The 15,442-nt window shown below is 36.6% G+C and overlaps 1 protein-coding gene across 5 annotated transcripts in view; it reads left to right on the forward strand.

Moving 5' to 3' along the window:
- Positions 1–10,705, forward strand: part of NKAIN2 (sodium/potassium transporting ATPase interacting 2) — an 872,501-nt gene extending 861,796 nt beyond the window's left edge. For 3 of the 5 annotated variants that reach the window (XM_033094056.1, XM_033094035.1, XM_033094046.1), the window contains 2 exons: positions 4,014–4,095; positions 8,239–10,705. In XM_033094056.1, the coding sequence (XP_032949947.1) occupies positions 4,014–4,095; positions 8,239–8,248 (92 nt within the window). In that variant the 3' untranslated portion in view covers positions 8,249–10,705. Of the gene's footprint in view, positions 1–4,013; positions 4,100–4,734; positions 4,824–8,238 lie in introns of those variants that run through there. The other 2 variants (XR_004421704.1, XM_033094066.1) reach the window with 2 other exon arrangements.
- Positions 10,706–15,442: the final 4,737 nt, after the last annotated feature.

Raw genomic sequence — 15,442 nt, forward strand, 5'->3', positions numbered from 1 at the left:
CACCTGAAAGGACTATAGTAATTAAATATTTTGCAATGTCAGGAATGTATTTTATTTTATTTTTCATTTTTTATTTTCTTTGGGGAATACTGGGGAACAGTGTGTTTTTCCAGGACCCATCAGCTCCATGTCAAGTTGTTATTTTCAGTCTAGTGGTGAAGGGCGCAGCTCAATGGCCCATGTGGGAATCGAACCAACGACCTTGGTGTTATGAGCACTGCGCTCTAACCACTGAGCCATCCAGCCTCCCATTGGCAGCTCAGCTCCGAGCTCAAGCCGTTGTTTCTCACTGGCCCATGTGGGAATCGAAGGCGACCTTGGCATTATGAGCACTGCCCTCCAACCCCTGAGCCAACCGGCCACCCAGATGTATTTTATTTTTATTTTTGATTCTGGTTTAAATATTAACCTCCCCTCACCCCATGAGTGAAGTGGTTAAAAATCCATCCTGATTACAGTTAGATCCTCTTCTTTTCTCATCTTGGTTCTGAATCACCTGCTGTTGGAGATAGGTTGCAATGAAGCAAAATAAAACCGGGTAAGGAGAAAGAGATCCATGTCTAAAATCCCAGCAAGTCCCCAGTCTCCATGGTCCTGGCTGATGTGAAAGATCAGAACATTTGCAATCCTGCCATCGGAGCTTCAGTGCTATTGTCCCCAACTGAGTAGCTGTAAGCCAGTTCTACCAACCCACACACCAGACAGGTCATGGCTAATAAGAGCAAGCCCCAGACAACTCAAGCTCCACTTGCAACACATGCTGAGGGCACACCTCATTTCCCTTCTGGCCTTTCCTCATGTCTTAGGAAGGTACATTGTTTCAGACTCAAGCTTTGTTTCCCATGTTTGGCCCTGATTCTACCGTGATTCCCCGATTAATTTTTGCTCCAAAAGACTCATTAGGGAATATTTTCGGGGCATGTCGTATTTTTTCATGTACAACAATCTACATTTATTCAAATACAGCCATATCATCTTCTTCTCGAACATCGTCATAATGCACTAAATGTGTCCGTCTGGCTGACTATCTTAACTGGGGCTTATTTTCGGGGTAGGTCTGATTTTCCGGGAAATACAGTGTCTGTTGGACTTGAAGATTCACCTTGGTTCCATCAGGTTATCCCTTGGTTCACTCCATATTCTTTGGCTTATAATTGCCATCTGGCTTTTTCTGCCATCCATCTGAGATGCCTAGAAACAAGTTAAGGTAAATATTTTTAAGCAACACCAACACTAATAAACCTGAGCTTGACTTGGATCTCCATATCAGTGGAGACCTTACTGTTTACATCTGCCCGGATCTTCTTCATCTACTCTAATCCACTCTATTCTCCAGCACTAGGGTGTGGACCATCCTACTAAAAGGGAATCTCAGAACAAGAAAACTCGAAAGCTGTGAATATCTCTCAGCAAATCAGTCCTTAATTAAGTGTCAGTGTCGACAAGAGCAAACTCAAATGAACAAGAATTTAAGCACTATCTGCAGTCATGGACAATAATTTCTCAAAATATAGCCATTAAATATAGTTGTCATTCAATTATTACATAGCTCTTCTGGTACAGCTTATATTAGCTAAAAACAAATGTGGGCAATTTGAAAACAAAAGAGATTCACTCTCTTTTAATTCATCTTCTATAAAATACTTGGTGTAGTTCCATAGTTGTCCCAAATTAAATATTTTGTCTTTTTTATTTCTCCTTACTGCATGGGCTTAGAACAGTCCTAAATTTTTTCAGGGGCTTTTAGTTTTCTTCTTCCACACCATATGTCTCTCACCCAGAGCTCTGCATTCATTATCTTATTTTATCCTCACACCAAGTGTATGAAATAAGTATTATCATCCCTTTTTTAAGCGATGTTAAGAGATTTGTCTAAGGTCACACAGCAGGCAAGTGGTCAAACTAATATTTAAACCCTGATCCTTCTAACATCAGGGTCTCTTTTTTTATACTCGTCTATTTTTGATGAGAAGAGAAAGTCTGCCTTGAATAAAAGGGTTTTCACAGTAGAGAGAAATGAGATATTAAACTATAAGTAGACATGGAGGCACTTTAAATGCATATTAGTAAGTGAAAAGGAAATCAGAAAAAGCTACACACTGTAGGAGTCCAACTACATGACATTCTGAAAAAGGCAAAACTATGGAGACAGTTGAAAGATCAGTGGTTGCTAGAGATTAGGGGAGAGGCAGGGGTAAAAAGGCAAAGAACAGAGTTTTTTCAGGGCAATGAAATGATTCTATATGATACTAAATTTGTGGATACATATTATTATAGATTTCTCAAAACCCATAGAATATAAAATACCAACAGTGAACCCTGATGTAAACTCTGGACTTTGGGTGGCAATGACGTGTCAATGTGGGTTCATTGACTGTAGCACATGTACCACTCTGGTGAGGATGTTGACAGGAGGGGAGGTTGCAAGTGTGTAGGGAGAGGAAGTACATGAGAACTACTTTCTGCTCAATTTTGCCATAAACCAAAAACTGCTCTAAAAAAATCTATTAAAAAAATTCCCCCACTAAACAGAAAAATGGACATAATGGAGTTGATGGTACTTCACAACTTTCTCCAATTTCTGCCTTTAACACTTAGGATATTATAAATAAAACCAGAATTAGTCAAAACTAAGCCAATAGAATAAGATACTTGAAAGAGTAAAGCTATCCTAGGGCATCCTAATTCAGCCTCTATTCTCCTTTCTTTCTCCTTCCTGCCATCTATCTCGTCAACCTTTTTGTGGTTTTGCCTCTTTTACTCCCACCACACAACCTCTATATCCAGGAACGGAAAAGAAAAACCAAAACTTTTTCGTAGTACCTCTTAGTATTTACTGTTCCAGTTACTACTGCTACCAAAACAGTGTGTGTAAAACAACCTTTGAGCATGCTCGTGGATTCTGCAGGTTAAGAATTCAGACAGGGCACCATGAGGGCTTGTCTCTGATTCCTAAATCAGGGGCCTCAGCTGAGAAGATACTAAGCCTGGGCTGACTCAACAGCTAGGGGCTGAAATTGTTTGGAGGCATTTTTTCCTCACAGGTCTGGGTGTTGATATTGGGTATCTGTTGGGATCTCAGCTAGCCTGTCAACCGAAATATGTATCCATGGGTTCTCCATTGTTCTCTCCAGGTGGGCTAGTTTGGGCATGGTGACAATGCTCCAAGAGAGGGCATCCCAAAAGAACAAGAGGGGAGTCCATGACAGTTTTAGGATCTAGACTTGAAAGTCACATAGGGTCACTTCTAGCATACTCTATTGATCAAAGCAGCCACAAAAGTCTATTCAGGTTCAAGAGGAAAGGACCCAAACCACTGAATGGGAGGTGTGTCAAGGTTACATTGTAAGCACATTTGAAATGGAGATATTATTATAGCCATTTTGGAAAGTATAATCTACTAGAGTAACTCTTGTTATGTCTTATTGTACGTTAAGTATCTAGGTATATACTGCATTTGAATGTTTGGCTAGACATAGCTCCACATCTTTATTTGTGATTGATTATTTCAGATTACAAACCACAATGGCAGGGACAGCCATGTTGAGTTAATTTTCATGAGCTTCACTATAGCACCTTGTACTTGACAATCACAGTGCAGAGTGTCATTGCTAGCGTTGTAAATTGCTAATAGATACATGTGCTTGCCCCATCATTATTTTTTACATTTGTGATGTGTTGCAGAAAATCTCCACACTAACCAAAAAGACATATAGTGTCTTTAACGTGCAAGTGAATTTTATTACTACAATTAGGTTTTGCTAGCTTGAGAAGAGTACATACATTCTTTTCCCAAGTGAATAGATTCTTGTAAAGCAATAATTGCATCTCACAGTTGGGGCAGGGGGCGAATCACTATCTTGAGGGGACTGTCTTTTTCTCCTCCACAATTAGTCACTTCTGGTTTACTAGATTATTAAAAGGTTCATATTAGGCCACTGTGTCAGGCCATGATCATGAATAGCTTATGTCTTCTGAAAAGTTAATTAATGAAGGCAATTGTCCCTTTTCAGTTGATTTCATAGGTGGCTTTGATTCTTATGGCTATCAAGGGCCTCAGAAGACATCTCATTTACAACTACAGCCTATGTACATGTAAGTATTCTACTTGGGAGGTATTCTTCTGGGATACTAAAAACTGGTTAAGAAACATTCTTGTGGCACAAAATAGATGGCATGCAACTTTTCTTCAGTTCTATACTTTCAGTATTTTCTCTTCTATTCATATTGTTTTGTCTGGGATAATTCTAATAACATTTTCTTCATAATTTTTTTTTAATTTAACTTATCAGAAATGCCATAGCTCAAGTTACCTTTAGTTGTACATGGCTACAAAAAACCTATATAATATATTACTTTTTTGAGTTACCCAAAAAGTGTATATTTTGAAGATGATATAACATTATATATAGTTATATGTACTATATATAAACCATATGTTTTGGTTTTCCCAGGATAGTCTGAGTTTACATGGGTTGTCCTGGTACAATTACTACCAGCACCCCCCATTACTCTCAAAAGTGTTCTCATTTGGATGATAAATGATAAGCTATCACTCTAGTTATATGTAGTGTTAAAAATCAAAAACTGAGCAATACTCTTTCTCTATAATTTTTCTGATATTAAAACTGAAAATGAAACATAGTATTAACACTGAAACTTATCAGACCCTTAACTCTAGCACTCAAGAGAGCAGACATACAATCAGAGGCTGATTTTTATATCTGTGTTTAGGCAAATTCCCTTGGATAACAACTGATAACAAATTCTATATATCAGCATCAAGTGATATGCTGAATTGCAAGCGAAGATCAAAATAGAAAGTAAGATTCCAATTCATTTTGAAATGTGAGCTTCTCTTTTTGAAGATATGTGTTTGTCATTGTTGTCCTTCACCATTGAATCATTTTCCCTTTTAATATTGTTAGTGTGTAGGGTAATATATGGATTTGTGGAGAGATTAAAGTAATCTTTATACAGACTTTTATAAGTTCCTTTTTCAAAAAGGAATGATGTATGCATCCTACTTGCATTTTTCTTTGTGTCCCATGTTGTTCCCTGGAAGTATTTGGTAACACCTCTCATAAAAAAGACTTTATCAGTTCAGATATCAGTCAACACTATATGCCACTCAAAGCACCCACCCCCTCTTACATCCCCACAACCACTGTCCTATTTCTGCATTCATGACCTTAAGTTTTCCATTCTCTTTCTTATTTTAGAACTCCCATCCCATCTTCCATAAGACTGCCAAATTAATCTTCCTAAAGTATAACTCTGATAATTTCATTCCCCTGTCCCCAAATTATCAATGACTCCCTATTACCTACTGAACAAAGTCCAAACTCCTTACCATAGCCTGAAACTGTGCTGATCTGGCCCCAAAGTTTCATTGAAATATTGTCTAGTCTCTTCAACCCTTAATAACTTTTGAGCCTCAACAATATGCAGGTGACGCTAGGACACTCTAGGAAAATGGAATGATGAATAAAAACTGGCCCCAGTCCTCCAGAAGCTTATAATCTATTGAGGGCTTAAATAGTCTTATGTCTCCTCTTAGCCACTTTTTTTTCAGCCAAACTATTAGGTTGGTGCAAAAGTAATTGCAGTTTAAAAGGTTAAAAATAATTGCAAAACCTGCAATTACTTTTACACCAACCTAATAGAACTCCTGCCTTGTGCAAATATGACATGTATTTTTCCAATTGTCCATGCTGTTTTCTTGACATAAATATCTTTTTTTTCTTCAAATTCTACTCTTTGAAACCCCACTAACCTTCAAATTAAATCTTAAAGTATATTTCCTTTATGAAACGTTTCTTAATCTCTTTTCCTCTGTTACTTACCTTTTTTTCCTTTTGCCCTATACTACAGTTGTTTCTATTTATATCATACCTTTCCTTATCTTCTCAGGAAGATTAGATAGCTTAATAACAACAACAACAAAAGATAAATCCTTTAATTACTTTGTCATTCTCCTCAATATTATATCATAGCCTTATGTTAAAGTAGCCTATTAAAAATAAAGGCAAAGTGGTATGAAAAATTGGTTAAAATGACTTATTGCAAACAGCCTGAGATAAAATTCCTTATGAACTTGGACATATAACTGTATTTGAATAACTTTATTTATTCTCACAAAGCCTAAGTTTCCTCTCCTAAAAATAGAGATGATAACATACATACTTCATATAACTGTTCTCAATCTAAATGCAATAATGCATGGAAAGCATATAAAACATAGGATGTACCATACAGTATGTGCTTAGTAAACATAATTTATTAGTAGTAGGAACATGCTTATGTTAACCATTATTCATGAAAAGACTTTATCAAGTCAGAAATCAATATATACTATATTTCATTCCCAAAGGATTTCCTCTGGAAATAATATATCTCATATAATACTAGCCCAAGTAACATGTAACAATATGTTTGTGATCAAGAGTAAACCAGGACATCTACCATTGCTTGCTTCTGACAATATCATGTAACATTTTTATCATGCAGCATTTCATTGTGTTGGTAAATAGGAATAATCAATAAATATGATCAAGCTACAATAAATTAGTTGTAATTTATTGTAAGGATTGGCTATAATAAAAATATAAGAATGCTAATTTTACATCATCAACTATTTATTTCAAAACAGGCATTTACAATTCTAATGTTGTCTTTCAACAGCGGACTCTGCAAATTTAATATCCAGCACCAAATTCTTTGAGGACAAAACTTTCTGTGATTTGTTAAATAGAATACTTTACATGCTAAAGCAAAAGGAATAAAAATATTGTTTTCTTCTTTACTGCCAAGGAATGGTAAAATTTTATAAGAGCTATCAACTCTTACTGCTCATGAAATAAGTTAAATATTTAATGGAATTCAAATTTAGGAAGTTAGAGATACTTAAGATATATAATAAATCACCAGCCAAAATATGACTACCATCGCTTCCACAAAACATCCCGTAGGGGCCTCAAATACTAGAACACTAAGATTTTATTTTACAGATGAGGAACCTGAATCAAGAGAAAGGAAAACAAGGTCACACAACTTGGCAGTTGTGCAGCCCCAAATATCAACCTGGTTTCTCGACTCTTAGTTCAGTTGTACTTCTTCACACTAACTTAGCTGCCATAATTCCATTCATGCCTGCACCCCTCCCCCTTTCCTTCATTTATTTTATTCCCTTTTGATTTCACATTATGCAGTGTTGAATGAAGAAGGGCCTTTTCAACTTTGTAGACCTCAAAATCAATCACTGGAGAGCTGCTGCTTACACAAATCCTATGAAAAAACAAAGCTGACTCATGCATAAACCTCATCCCCCTGCTGAGCAGCAGAGACCTGAGTGTCTCCTATATCTTTGTCCTTCAGGGTGTACCTTCTCCTGTCAACCTGCTATAAATAAGTCTCGTACAGTAAACGTAACTGAACATCACGGGCCAGTCCAAGCACCCTGACAGTATTACATAGCAACTGGAAGTAAAAGCTGTTCCTTAGAAGGAGAGCAAGTGCTGAAAAGTGACGTGAAGTTTGAGCCATGGGCAAATCTTCTGAGGCACAGAGCCTGGTTAGAACTTTGAAAACACTACCTAACTGACCCACTCGCGGTCCTGTGTCCACTCCTACAGTCAGTCAACAGACAGTCGTCTTTTTTTTTTTTTTGCAATTACATTTGGTAAATGTTCTTGGCCTATAATTCTTCAGATTACCTATAATCCATCTAAAAAGGAAAGGTTTTCATTAATTGTTGTCTTATAGTTTGGTAAACCTCTTTGAAACCAACAGTCCAACAATCGCTACGAAGGTGTTGCACAAAAGCATTCTCCTTTTCTAACAAAATAGCTGCTTTGACTAGCACTGACCTATGTGCCATAATAAATAGAGATCTGGTTGGGCTCCCTGCAGTATAAACTGTGAGAGTGTCCCACGGTCTATTAGACAACATTTGAAAACATCACATTCTTTCTCGAAATTTAACTATACAGCAATACATATTCATTTCATTTGTCCCCAGAAATGGATTTTAAATTACCATAAGTGGCCTTTCTATCCAGGAGGTTGCACCGAGAAAAAAGAAAAAGAGAGGAAAATTGTCTATTTAAAAGCACAATTGGACTTGGAAGGTTTTTTTTTTTTTTTTTTTTTTTTGGCTTGCTCTTATGCTTAGAGAGGTGACAAAAGGTGCTGAGCTTCCCCCTTTGATTAAAAGCATCTTTGCTTTTTCTCTCTCAGGTCAAAATGATACAGATGGCTTCAGAATGTCAGCTCTTGGACCTTTCAAAAAACTTGTTTCCCAGTGGCCTCCTGCATTTTATGAAGAGCAAGAAGCAACTGAGTTTAGCTATCTATACATGTTAACAAAACAAACACAAAGCCTCCACATACACTGGGGGGCACACACACACACACACACACACACACACACACACACACACACACACACACACACCAATTCCACTTGGCCTCCTCTGTATAACTGAAACAAACAAATATGCAGGACTCGCCCATCTTGGATTTCCTGAAAGCAGGCTTCCTTCTTCCAGGCCTTTGGAAAGTTTAAAAGGAGACGTGTTGGTGCCCTCTGCTGGCCATCACTGACTTCTCTGCAACCCACTCAGTGGGCCTCTGCAAGCTGCGAAGTCACCTAGGGCCAAGTAGCTTGAGAGTCCTGTCTTCTGCACTCCATAAGTCTTGATAGTACCACGGCTATGTAGGCAATATAATTGCAAAAACAAACAAAACATGCCATGATGACCTTGTAACCGAAGTCTGAAACGGCAGTTTGTTTGCCCTAAAGGCTGTACGTACATACTTGCCTTAACCCACCTAAGTTGTGCGCCAGAGAATCTCGGTGCAGACATCCCCAAGTCACTTCCTTTAGGCTAACACACTGCTATTAATTCCGAATGAGTTCGAGTCTGTGTGTTTTAAGTCAAGAAACAAGACTGGATAGCCCAGCAGCTCCAGTGTGTCTGTGGATGAAAACTGCCAGTTGTCAGCAAAGTGCTTTACCATTGAGCCTCCGCAGTGGCCAAAAAGAGACAAGTAACAATAATCACAACAATAATAAATCATCTTTATAATTCTTAAATGTGGTCTTCTGACGCGGTTAAGTGGGGCAAAGTAAAAGTTAATCTACTACACGCAATCTACTGGAAGCAGAAAGCAGAAATGGCGTAACTCACTGATCTTATTTATCGCACTCTATGTGCTTTTATAAGTCTATAAGTATCTACAAATGTCTTTTATTAACACAGAAACAACTGTGGATTTCTATCAACAGAGGCCAACTGAATATGTATTAGCTATGTTTACTCTTTTATATCTAATTCAAATTGAAGACCCTATGTAGGTGAACTTTTTTTCCTAACTTCAGCGTATGAGATTATTTTTTGGGTGGGCGGGGCGGGAGCAATAGTTACCTTGGTGAAATATTTGAGATCTCTTCGTGGTAATTGGGGGATTCGTTGTGTGTTAGAGTGTATTTTAATCCTCTTGTATTATTGTGGCAGAAAAACTGTGCTGTTAACGTAGTTGGCAACAAGATGCCTTTGGAAACTTAATAGTAGGTCAATGTGTTTATGGAATATTCTGAATTCCTAGGAAATTTTGTTCAATATATTCAAGCATTATTTGGTTTTCATTAGTAGAAAACATAGTTAGCTCAGGCTTGTCAGGAACTCAGATGAGTCATATTTTTCTTGGATCCACCTGAAACACTAAAATAAATTTTTTTAAATGAATACACCATCTTTAAATACAGTGAAACTCAGACTGGCAAAGGTATAAATTGACATAGAACAACATTTTCTCTTGGTTGATATGACATTTCGGTTATTGGGTTAACCTACTTTGGACCTTAGCCCATCCAGAGCTACATAAACCAGTCCCATTAATGTGTTGCATGGATGTCTATGATATACAAGTACACGCATATACATTTGAAAATGATAAAGGAACAAAGGTTACTACTGGAACATAAACTACGGAAAAGGTTCCAGCACTTGTGCTTGAATTTTTCAGTGACTTGTATATGCTTGTCCATACATACATGTACAAAACATAAAATTACAAACATGTCAGTGAAACCTCATCTAATGATTTTATAGTGACATGCATGTTTAATGTATGAGAAAATATTTACCAATGTATTGTCCTTTGATTCTTAAAATATAAATACTATACATGCCAGAAACTATTCCAATGTAATTATTAATGTGACTATTAAAATGAGGTTTCACTGTACATTCATGTTCTGATAAGATTCCACCTTCCAGGACATGTTACGTGGATAGAGATTGAAATGCACAGAGAATAAGACCTCATATTCCTGCTTTAAGTTGCAGTCAAGTTACCACTAAATCACTACTATCATCACCATCAAAATTTCAAAAAACAGTTGTTGACTACTAAAAAGTGGACAGGTCTTTTTTTGGGAGCAGTGAGCACAGTAGTGTGATTAAATCTGGAAAACATCTAAGTTGTATAGCTGTATCCTCCTCAAAATCCGGTGAAGAATGCTATTTTTCTAGGCTGAGCTTTTGTTATAAACCTAATATTCAGAAGGCAAGAGTTACAATCCTGATGTGTCTTTTTTTCGTTTTTTGCGTTTGTTAATTCTGAATGTATTTTTAACAGAGTGATTTTTTTGACTTACTAGTGTAATTTGCATTTTAAAAATAAACGGAAAAACAATTAAGTTTTGGAGCCATCCCTGAAAGCCCCTGATCCTTTTCACGGTGTACTTGATTACGTCATTGACAGGATAAGCCTATTAAGCTTACATGGAGGCAATGCTGATATTCCATTCCAAGCACAGACATGTCGACAGTAAAAAGAAAATGCCCGGTCATGGCACCATTTTAGCTCAGTCACATAGTAACACGTACTTTCATTATCTCCTGACACTGTGTTTTGTTTTTTCATTTTTGGGAGTTTTGAGCTTTTATTTTATTTTATTTTTTATTTATTTTGTTTTTTGACAAGACTGCCTGGAATAGACTTGCTGTCATTTGGGGATCTTTTTTCTTTTTTTTCCCTACCTCTATCTGGAATTTAGAGTTAACATCAGTCTAAAGCTGACAAAGGTATTAAGGCACTATATTAAAAACTTTTGGTTAACGTAGGTAGGGTTTTTCGTGTTTTGTACACCAAATTACTTAAAATAAAATAATGTAAAATGCTCATTTATTGCCCCTTGATGACATAGTGTTTGACAGTGACTCTAGTGAAGCATGTTGGGGTAAGGTAGGCAAATAGAAAAGATTAACCCCTGGCATTTGTGATTGTCCAACCGTAATTGCAGCTGAGGTTCACTGTATGAATTAAAGGAATAGGAGGCAGCAGGCTGAGGCTGCTGGTGGGCTTGTGTCCTTTCTCTCACTGTACACAGGCACACACCAGCCCCCAGAAGCCAAAGTGCCCAAACTGGTGAAAACAAGGAAGGCTTTGAGGCAGCATTCAAGAAGCTGAAGATCAGCTCATAGTACTTGACTTCTCCGCCACATGGTGAGAGCCTTGTAAAGTACCAAGTCTGTTTTCCCTTTGCTCTCTGCGTGAAGAGGATGCTGATGAGGGTTCATTGAAGTAGGTGTGAATGACTGTCAGGTTGTTGCTTCACACTGTGAGGTCAAATGCACACAACAGCTCAGCTGAATATAAAGAGATAAAAGTTAATCGATCAAATATATATATATATTATCAAATATATATATATATATCAAATATATATATGCACACAACAGCTCAGCTGAATATAAAGAGATAAAAGTTAATCGATCAAATATATATATATTATCAAATATATATATATATTTATATATATATATATATATATATATCCTAAAGAAAAAATTCCTTCTTCTGGATTTCTCAATTAAATATGTGTGCATTCAGTAAGTAACAGTAAGTAACAGTACCAAGATCTTCATTTGGTAACTATTAAAAAACATAATCTCTGATACAGTGAAGCAAATACCTAATATTCCACTCTTCTATAACAAATGGACCATTATAAACTCAGAAATACAAATTTGTTTTAAATTGGTCACACTGTAGAACAAACTTTTGAGAACCAACCCACTTATTATAGAGACAGTAAACTAAGGCCCATAGAGGTTAAGAAATTACTCAAGATTGCCATATATCCTGCAAATGCAAATAACTTACTGTTCTACAACAAATTCTAGTATGTGTACTCTGGTCAGAATAGAATAAAACAAATCTCAGGCCTGTAAACTGACCCTGGACTGTGTAAATCAGAATAAACCCTGATAAGGAAGACCCTAAGATAGTGTAAGATCATAAATGTCTCTGAATTATTGTGTATTAGGTTCAGCATAGTCTAAATGTTAAACATGTTTTATCGCTATACTTCTTTTAAAAACCAATAACTCATACACATATATGTATATATATATATATATATATATATATATAGAATATATAAATATGTTCTATGTAAGTCAACTAATTATGTTCAGTTTGAGGGTTAGAAATTTGTCTGTTATTTCTTTTATAACACATTTATGAATAGCTAATATTAGAGAGATTAAGATTACTTCAACTGTCCCATCTTGAATACTTCCTACGATTGTCAAGATAATCTTCCTTCAGACATTTTTATCTGTCTTTGGCAAAATTTTAGCACTCAACACTTGCACTCAGGAAGCTTTAATATCAAAATCCATACATTGTAAAAAACGAAGCCCCAGGTATTCTCGTCATATGTGAATCTTTGCTTAGGAATCATGTTCAATCCTCTTTTCATTGTGTTACTTCTACCTTCCACCTACTCTTAAGAAAGGAAAGAACAAAATCTGTGATTGATATGTCCAATTTTAAACATACTAGTATCTTGAAACAATCACTTTTGATAGCTATGAGAGCAAAACCTCTAAGACATTTATGTATTCTATGCCTTTTAATTCAACAAAAACGTGAACTAGATAGTACATTCAAGTGTCTTATTTACCGCTGAAATTTGCACAAGTGTCATGAGTTATGACTGCTGGTGATAACAAAGAAAACAAAGGTGAGTTCCTCCTACAAAGGGATAAAGGCATATCGTTTTATATTCTCTAGAATTATAGAGAAGGTTGGGGTTTTTTTTAATCCTTAAATATTATGGAGTTTGGAAACAAATGAGCTAAAAATTTTATAGTTAGTGAAAGTTGATTTCTGTAAGATAAATTCAGAGAGGAAATATCCCTTTATAAGCCACATGTAGATGCTCTGACACAGTCTAAATAAATCATTATTAAAAATTTAAGTCTTTTCTATAATGAGGGCACAGAATTGTGGCACCTTAACAATAAAATAGGTATATGTTTTAACCTCTCATTCTACCCTCATATGAATTTATGCTGTAACAGCTATGGAATAAAACAACTCCCCAAAAAAGATTGCAAATTGATGCTGTCACCCCAAGGATGATGGATTGATTCAATTAATCAGTAAGTCTTTTCTAAGAGTGCTTCAGGGAGTTATTTACCAGAGGCATAGCCTGTTTATTCCCCTCCTACGTGCCTGTCATTTTTCTTCATTATTCTTCTAGTTTTACCCGTTATATCCTTTGGGGATATGTTGATCTCCATGTGCAGAGAGGTTTTGCACGCAGCTGTCTAGATATAAATCTTCCAAGCCTCAAACTGGAGGCCACCAAAACACCTCTTGTCATTGTCATCCCAGGCTGAGCAAGACTCTCTCAGGGAAGTCGTGCAAATGGACACTGAGTTAGAAATGATACACCACTGGGAAAGCATCAAACTGAGTGAAGACTATGAAAAATCCTCCCCTGGTAAGGATGTAACAACCTGGTGCTCCACACACCTTGGAACGAGCCTTCCCATTTCCAAAAGCAGGTAGGTAGTGAAGAACCAGAGGGCTGAGAAGCTGGGGCCTATACTTATAATTCATGGAAAAACAAAATATATGTGGTGATTGCGTTGTTGTTTTGAGTGCTGGAAAGGTAAATATTCTTAAACATGAACTATTTCTAATAGGAAAAGTCATCTGTCAGTTCAAGATGTAAAGAGTAAAGATTCAAGATGTCTAGAGAACCTCACGGCTAAATCTTGCTGTCAGGGTTGGCTACATACTTTGTGGGGCCGAGTGCAAAATCACAATGTGGGCCCCTTGTTGAAAGAGTAGGGGGAAAAAAAAGTGCTGTTAAAGATACTAAAATATAAGAGATTTTTCCCAGGACAATTACAGCTACAGCGACATACGCAGAGGTCAATGGCAGGTGGCAGAGGCAGCTCTGGGCTTTCAGCAGCTCAAAAATCTCATGCCCTCCACACACCCTGACTGAAAAAGTGCCCTAAGACGCAGGAGACCTGGGCACAGGGAATAAACCCATCTCCCAGTGGCTGGCCGTGGTACTCTCAGAGCGCGTTATGTTCAGGCAAGAGCAGAAACTATACTGACTTGGTAAAAACTACTATCCACACCCCACCACTCATCTACAACTACAGTGCCAGGTGGCCAGCTCTGCCTCCACAAGATGCAGAGGACTCTATGTGCAAAAGAGGACAACCTGGAGACTGTTTGGTGGGCTTAAGCCAAGAAGGGCACTGCTTTTCTTTTTTTTCTTTTTTTTTGTATAAAAGATTTTTCCTTTAAAAACATTTTATCTTCAATCAGTATAAGTGGATGTGATATAAGTCATTCTTGGCGAATGTATCACAGCTGATTTTTTATCATTTTTAATTTTGAGAAGCATCTTCCTGCTGATGCAAATGTTACTGGAGCCATGAAGAAGATTTTATAAATGGTGACAACACTGGGACACACTTCTGATAAGTTGTTTTGAAATATAAATGATTTTTTGTCATCTGAGTGAGTGGTTCACAGAATAGTTTTTCTAAAAAGATTTAACTCTTCATAAAAATCAGTTTCATGTACTTCTGAATTCAATTTTAAATAAAAATTATACAGTAGCATTTTAGTGTTTTCTCTGGCATTGCCTATAACTTGTAGAGATTGTTCAAGAAGCTAAAAACGGTTCCATGATTTCTGTATAATTGAAAACATCTACTTATGTATGTTGCTGTATCTTCAATTATAAGAAAAATAATGGTAAAATTGTCTTAATAATTAGTTTATCTGAAGAATCATAAATAGAGTTATTTTCAGTCTACTGCTAATGCTACAATCTTTAAGGTTAGTTTCTGTTTGAAAAGCTATGAATATTTGTTTTACAATGTTACAGTAGTTTTCAAAATCAGAGACTAAACTCTTTGAATAATTCTAATAACTCTGATATGCTGTATTGCAATGCTCATATTTATGCTTTTATCTTAGAATAATTTACTGACAAAGTTTTCTGCCTAAGCACCAGCAATTCCTGTCCCAGCATGAAGCCAGGTTAATGTTTATGCAGAAGCTGCAGAGACTGGCTCTCTTGGGGAATTAATGGACAGGCGGGGATCCCACA

Source organism: Rhinolophus ferrumequinum, chromosome 3 (genome assembly GCF_004115265.2).
Source record: "Rhinolophus ferrumequinum isolate MPI-CBG mRhiFer1 chromosome 3, mRhiFer1_v1.p, whole genome shotgun sequence".
NCBI classification, from domain to species: domain Eukaryota; kingdom Metazoa; phylum Chordata; class Mammalia; order Chiroptera; family Rhinolophidae; genus Rhinolophus; species Rhinolophus ferrumequinum.